The 7,320-nt window shown below is 59.0% G+C and overlaps 1 protein-coding gene across 1 annotated transcript; it reads left to right on the top strand.

The window, feature by feature from the left end:
* Positions 1-2,540: 2,540 nt before the first annotated feature.
* On the top strand, positions 2,541-7,236 carry SPBR_08073 (uncharacterized protein; the record flags this gene model as incomplete). The annotated part of the gene is made up of 2 exons (XM_040766311.1): positions 2,541-4,007; positions 4,075-7,236. The coding sequence occupies 2 exons, from the start codon at positions 2,541-2,543 to the stop codon at positions 7,234-7,236; spliced, it is 4,629 nt and encodes a 1,542-aa protein (XP_040614912.1).
* Between the last annotated feature and the right edge of the window lie 84 nt (positions 7,237-7,320).

The following is a 7,320-nucleotide window of genomic DNA, read 5'->3' as shown; positions in this document are numbered from 1 at the left end:
GTGAAGAGCAAATTAGGAAAGAGCCCCTCTTTCCCCTGAATCGATATCATCCGTGCCTGCCACTATTTTCGCAATTTTCGCAAGTGTAATTGCTTTCGTCGTTAAAGCGACACTAACATCCACCGTTGCCTCTTTGTTTACTCCGTACAAAGCGGCCAAGGCTCGACTGCAGCCTGGTCGGTGTGCTAACATGGGGAATCGTGCTCAGTCATCCTCGTGCCATCGAAAAGAGTTGGATAGGGATAAGGCGAACGCGAAAATACCGTCCTTCCCTCTTGCAAAGGTTGGCGATCGCTCCTTCCCGAGGCTTTTTCTTCTTCTTAATTTGCAACAAGAAGAGAAGGAGCGCAGGGCCATCTTCGCTGAGCGAGACTCGTCTAAGGAAGGTACACTGGTACACTGTACCTCTCGACAACGACAATGAAGGCAAGCGCGACAGGCGTAGAAAGGAACAAGTCAAGGAAGGTGCGGGTGGCGAGGCTAGATGTAGTCCCAAAAGGAGAAGCCGAAATGCCAAAGTCGTGACAACAAATGCGATATGCTCTTCTCGGCACTCATCACGTCGTGCTCGTCTCTTTGCCCTCGAGGTGCGACTCCGTGGCGGGCCACGAACATCGTTCATGCTGCCAGGCCTTCCTCGACATGTTTGTCTATGCAGCATTGACTGCATCAGTATTCGGGGCAGGGCCTTCGCAGCGGTCGCACTGCATTTTGCATGCAGGAATTGTCGACATTTGTTCCACCGCATGCGATCTACAAGGGCCTCCCCAGGCCAGGTGAGGTCAGTGCCGTGGACAGATTGTGCGCAGGGGACACGAAAACAGAGCCGAGCAGCAAAACTGCTTGTGACTTGTTCGTCAAAGTCCAGCTCGCTGGACCTCAACAGAGACACTATTTGCAAATGGCCGAGCGAAAACAAGGGCAACAGAAGATTGTGTGAAGAGCAAAGGTAGCAGTGAAGGAGGCCAGACAACAGCTGAAAGAAGAGGCAACAGCTAACTCGAGCAGCTTAATACAGCTCGAATCAAAACTACGCAGAAACAAGATACGCGTCTGGACAGCGTAGCGCAGTCAGCTCGTGAGATCTGCGTCAGACAAACCGCACGGTTGGAGCCATTCAGAGGGCGACCGCATTTTTGCTTCCATTTCCCAATTGTCCAGTCGAAATTGTCAGCGAGCCATGTACGGCCTCATTGGCCAGCCTTTGACCGATGCCAATAGACTCACGAGTACCACGTCAAAGGTCAGCACAGCTAACCAAATATGTGAGGTAGCCCCAATGTCAAAAGATCCATCGACACGACTCCACATAAGAGACGAGAGCCGGTCACGACAGGAGGAGTCGAGAGACACGGAGGGAGACAATCGGTGAAAATGGACACTGTGAGAAAAGAAAAAGGAAACAGAAAAGAAAAATTCGAGGCGCAGAAAAGGAACGAAGCAGGCCCAACCTGAGGGAATTGCAAAAACGAAAGCAAAAAGGAAGAGTACGGACGCGAGCCAGGGACAGAAAAGAAGACAAGCAAGACGCAAAAAATCCACCGAGGAAGCAAGCGCTAACCGTTCTACGATGTAGCTGCAGATCGCAGGTGTCGTGCAGTCTGCGCGCAAAAGGAGCATCTTCCTCGCTCATCGTCTGCTCATCACGTTGTTTCCACGCCTCCAATCTCCTTCAGAGCAATCTGCCCCCAGAAAGTCACCGGCGGCACCACCACCACACCACACAACCCCTGACTCTGCTGTGACATCGACAAAAGACGGTCGCCTTCTCCACTCTTTCCATGCCCTCCACCCCTTCCACCCTTCCACCCTTCCATCCCTCCCCAACCTTTCCAACTAGGGGTCATGACGGGCCCTTCGCCTTGGCCGGACCCAAAATCGAATTGGCCTAAAGAGGGAATACACAGGGGCTAAGAAAAGGGTCATTCAAGACGACGCACGAAGTACTGTGTAGCGAGACACGCAAACCCCAGGAAGACCCTCGTCGTCTGTCCGTCCATCGTTTCCTCGATTGTTCAAGACTGTCGGTCGACAGAGGAAACGACCACGAGAAACAAGAGTCGCTCGAGCCGAACGCTGCGTCTGTGCTGTCTGCCAATTTTGTCGTGGTTGTCGTGGTTGTCGTGGCTGTCGCACCTTTCCGGCTGATTGAAAGCCCTGCCACGCGCAGAGTTCCCCTTTTTTGCCCACCTCGAAAAAAGCACCCAGCAGCCGACTAGGCGATCCGGCTCGGCTGCCCGTGTTGTGTTCTCCTGATTTCGAATTCCTCAAAGCTCTCGAATTTCTCGGATTTCGCTGGCCACGACGCTACTCAGTCCATGCGACCTTGAATATTGCCAGGGCCCGTCTCTTCCGCCAAACAAAAGACCACCGACCAGTGCATGAATCCCTCCCTCGTCTCCTCCTTCACTAGTATGTCCGCCAAAAGGGCGCTCCACGAGAATCCCTGACCGCCTGCAAAGTGAACCACGACGACGACAACGGCCACGGCCACGACCCTCGTCCGTTTCTTCTTTTTTCTGCCCCGCGAGACAGGAGCAATGCCTGCACCGCACATTGCCTTCGCCTCGTCTGCCATCTCAAACCCGTCATCCACGACGTCCTCGCATGCCGTCGCTCACTTGGGCCATCCTACCGCTACTGGGCCCCTGCCCCTTTTCCCCCTCGTGTCTGCGCCGATCACCGTTTCCAACGCCATACCCAGCGCCAGACTGGATTCCAATTCCCACGCACACGCCTACTACAACTCAAACTCCTACAACACCCCGTCCGACCGTGACTTGACGGCAACATCCAGAACCGGCGCCAGAGCCCAGGCCCACATCTCCTCGGCCTTTGTCTCGCCGGCCGCTGCCATTCCCTCCGCTGCACCTGTCGATACCTTTGCAGACTCGGACTTGCATCCCCTCTCCTTCCGCCAGCGCACCACGCCCGCCGCCCCCGCGCCCTTTTCCGCAGCCTCCCTCCCTCGCACCTCGTCGCTTCTTCCGCCCGCGCGCGTTGTCGCCAAAACCGTCCCCATCACCAACGGAAACAGCACCGTCCACGCCAACGCCGTCAACGTCGGCGGCGCGACTGCTCCGAATCGTCCTGCGGCTTCTACGGCCGCCGTCGCACCGTACGGCACCCTCAATGACCCCGCCACGACAACAGCCGCATCATCGTCGAATCATCGTCCGTCGCGTTCCAACAGTGTCGGCGGCGTCGCCCCTGACCTAGCACGCCTCAACAACCGCTGGTCCGCCTCCACCGCTGCTTCCAGCCGTGCCTCCATTGCCGGCAGCCACCAGCTCTACCACCGCCACCAGCGCTCGGCCAGCTTCAGTCGCCGCCTGAGCGTCGATTCTCTCGGCTCTTCGTTTCGCATTTCTCAATTTGAGCCCACAACCACTCCATCCCCTGAACGAACGCAGCAATCGACACCGCGCAAGTTGCAAAAGAGCCAGTCGGGCACGTCCAACAGCGGTTCCCCTCTCCGCGACCGCGGCTCGCCGCTCCGCTCCGCTGCACTCTTTACCAGCCTCCCACCCATCATTGCCCTTCCATCACTCGAGCAGGAGGTCCAAGGCGGAACGGCATCTCTTTCCATCGAGGACCGGCAGCAACGTCTACCCCACGCTCGCCAGCTCAGCTCCGAGGATAACCTGCAGGCGTTCTATCTAGGAGAGCTCACCACCACCACGACCGCCGTCGGCCCCCTCTCCACCACAATGTACAGCCGCGACCAACCTGAGGCAGTGTCCTCACGCGGCTACACGCGCAGTCGCTCACAAGCCCCCAATGGAAGCACAGACTCCACCAAGAGCAACAAGGACCGGAGCAGCAAGCCGCCGTCACAAAAGGCCATGCTCTCGCGCGCCCTTCAAAAAGCAAACACCGCCGTCCAGCTCGACAACGCCGGCAACATTGAAGGCGCGCGAGAAGCCTACTCCGAGGCATGCAGGCTTCTGACGCAAGTCCTACTTAAGACTCCCGGTGAAGAGGACAAACGCAAGCTAGAAGCTATTGTGAGTACAGCCCACGGTCTCTCGGTCCTGGCATCTGATTTGATATTCAATCACTTACCATTCACAGAAAATTACATATACAGCGCGGATCGAAGAACTCGATCTTATCGCCTCAACACAAAGTCAGGACACTCGGCCATTGCCTCAACGACCCTCGAGCAGTAGTGATCGTGGCCGGCGCAGTTCTGAGGTCTATCCGGGCGCTATTGATGTCGACTCGGATACTGCCGTAGAGCCCGATGAGGACCTGGCCCAGATGTCCGGCATATACAACACCGACAGCGAGCAACAGCGGCAAGCCGAACCGCGCTCCATACCAGGCTACTCCATTCCGCAGTCGTCCTCATCACCAAGACCAATGCAGTCTGGTTTCCCCAATTCGGCCAACGAGCAGCACCCACAACAACACGTTTCCTCTCTGCTCAAGGACCAGTACACCCTGCAGTCGACGTTCTCGCGCTCGCCAAGAAAAGAGTTCATCCCACCTCGCAACTTAAACACGAAGCCAATTGCAACGAGCCAGGCGTCGACATTACAACCACCACCCAGTGCCAACCAGTACATGCCCCCTCCCCTCTCGCCGAGGCGGATTGTACCGCCATCACGCCCTTTTGAGGATGCGCCTACCTCCTACCGCTACAACCCCGACGAAGAAACGCTCCCATCTGCGCACTACGGCTCCACCCTGCGCCCAGGCAGCGCCAATGCAAACAACGATGATGCCACACACGCTGCCTATGGACACACCAGGACAGGAAGCCACGAGTCGGTATCTTGGTTGGACCCCATCCACGAATCCGGCAGCTCGGCAGCCTCGTCAGTTCACTCCCGGTCGTCTTCAATGGTTATCCGGAGGAAACACATTCGTGCGGCCAGCGGCGCCACAGAAGCCGAGTTTGATGCCGCTCTCGACGATGCGATTGAGGCTGCCTACAACGACGGCTACGAACCCATGAATTCGGACCCGACATACCCAGCATCGTCGCAAAATAACTACAAGAGCTACGGCAACGGCGATGCAAGGGTGTCCAAGAGTTTACGCAAGGTAGAGCTGGCCAAGGAGCGCGTGCGAGAGACAGAGCGCGAGGCCATTGCCCTTGAGCGCCAGTTGCGCCTCCGCGAACAGCTGATGCTTCAACAGCAACAGGAAGAGGAGGAGGGGCAGGTGGAACGCCGGACGCCGCGCGACTTTCTGGACGACGAGGACGTCGACTCAGACGACGAGGAGCGTATTCTCGAGGAAATGACCAGTGGCCTAGCCATCGAAGACTTTACGTTTGGTCTCAAACAGAAGTCCGCCATCAAGCCGCCGCCGCCACGCGAGTCTGATTCAAGCGAGTTTACCTCGCGCACCTGGCATAGCTCCATGGCCTCCAATCCGCCTACTGCCAACACAGTTCTCTCGACTGTGTCCGAAAGCACGGTTCTGCCGCCCGGAATGGTTCCCAAGGGCATGCCCCCACCGCCACCACCACCACCGACACAAGCGCTTCCGTCGCTACCGCCCCAGATGCCCCCACCGGGCCGCCCGTCAACCGCCCAGACGAGTCCCGTACGCGCCGGCAGCGCGCAGAGCGTCCGCAATCGACGACTGTCGGGCCAGAACATGAAGCAGCTCAAGATTGAAACGACCAAGCTGAGCCCGCCGTCCGCGACAGGTCCCGCGACCACGGCTAACAACGCCGCCTCGTCCACATTGCCCGCCTTCGCCGCCCCCCCACTGCCCCAGCAGCCACGCACCGCAGGCTTCCTTGTGCAACAACGGCAAGCACTGTCGACGGCGCCCGGGGGGCCACCAGCCCTACCTGGCGCCAGTCAGAGCCGTCCAGGGTCCAGTGCCGCGGGCGCGGCTGGCCGACCGGCCGCCCCGACGCCGTCACCAGGTGCAGGCAACACCATGTTTTTTGGTGCCAGCCCAGTCGAAACCATGCCACCGCCAAACTTCCCGCCACCCACACCACCCATCCCTCAGGGCTTCGACAACGATGGACGCTCCGGCTCGCCGTCTGCAGGACGGCCCGGCCTACGCAAGAACTTCTCGTCGTCCAGTCTTCGCAGCCTGCGCAGCCGCAACATGTCGTTGACCAACCTGGACGGCGACATGTCGCCGAGTACACCGCTGACCACCCAGTTCTCCAATACACGCCTGCCCGACATGCCTACACTGCCTACGCCGAACGCAGCCACGTTTAAGGACCGTATCTTCATCGCTGCCAGTGGCGTCGGCGGCATGCACCTGCTGGATAACGACTTCCACTCGCCCAGCACGCCCGGGTCGCCCAATCCCATGTACTCGGACGCCCCCGTGCCGCTGGAGCCGTGCCCGACCGATACGATGCTGCGGCCCTTTTGGCTCATGCGCTGTCTCTACCAAACGCTTGTCCACCCCCGCGGTGGCTACCTCAGCAACAAGCTCTTTGTGCCCAGCGACGTATGGAAAGTCAAGGGCGTGCGCCTCAAGAACGTTGACGAAAAGGTTGCAAATTGCGATTTCTTGACGTCGGCGCTCATGAAGCTCGCTCAGGTCGACACCTGCGATGCCGACGCTGTCTTGGAAGAAATGCAGGCGCTCGAGAACGTACTGGAACAGACCCAGACTACGCTTGCCCGCAAGCTCGGCAACGAGGTCGGCGTCCAGAGCGCCAGTGCCCTGTTCAAAGAGGCGTCCGTGGTTATCGACGCGGACGCCAACGGCGGGGCAGGTGGTGGTGGCGGCAGTGCCGTGCCGCGCACGTCGAGCGTCTCGGGCCAGTCGGGATCGCGGTCGTTTTCGTGGCGCCGGCTGCGGTCCAAGAACTCGTCGGCAGGGCTGAACAGCAACTACAACACGTCGGGCGGCCGCAAAGAGAGCGTGTCGGATGCCAGCGGTGCGGGCGGTGCCGGTGGCAGCAAAGATGGCGGCCCGCTCGCGAGTCTCCCGATGACGGCCCAGCCCACGCGCCGGCCTGCCAAGCGCGACGTGTCGTCGGCCAAGTTCGGCGGGCCGAATGCCGTGTACATGAACTCGCTCGCACGGTTGTTTGACGCGGCACAGTCCATCGACCAGATCGCGCGCCAAGTCGAGGACCCCGGCCTGCGGCACGCAGACAAGACGCAGGTCGGCCTGGAGCTGTGCACGCGGCACGCGGCCGAGTTCTTCGCCTTCTTCATTTGCCGCTTTGTGCTTTCGGACGTGTCGCTGCTGCTTGAGAAGTTTATCAAGCGTGGCAGTGAATGGGTGATGGCGTGACGCCTTCCTCGTCGTCTCTGATTTATGTATAACCTTGATGTCCACATTTGCATTCTGGCATGTATATATGATGTACCGGTTTTG

This window comes from Sporothrix brasiliensis, assembly GCF_000820605.1.
Source record: "Sporothrix brasiliensis 5110 chromosome Unknown Cont22, whole genome shotgun sequence".
In the NCBI taxonomy this organism is placed as follows: domain Eukaryota; kingdom Fungi; phylum Ascomycota; class Sordariomycetes; order Ophiostomatales; family Ophiostomataceae; genus Sporothrix; species Sporothrix brasiliensis.
This window is presented reverse-complemented; position numbering and strand designations above follow the sequence as displayed.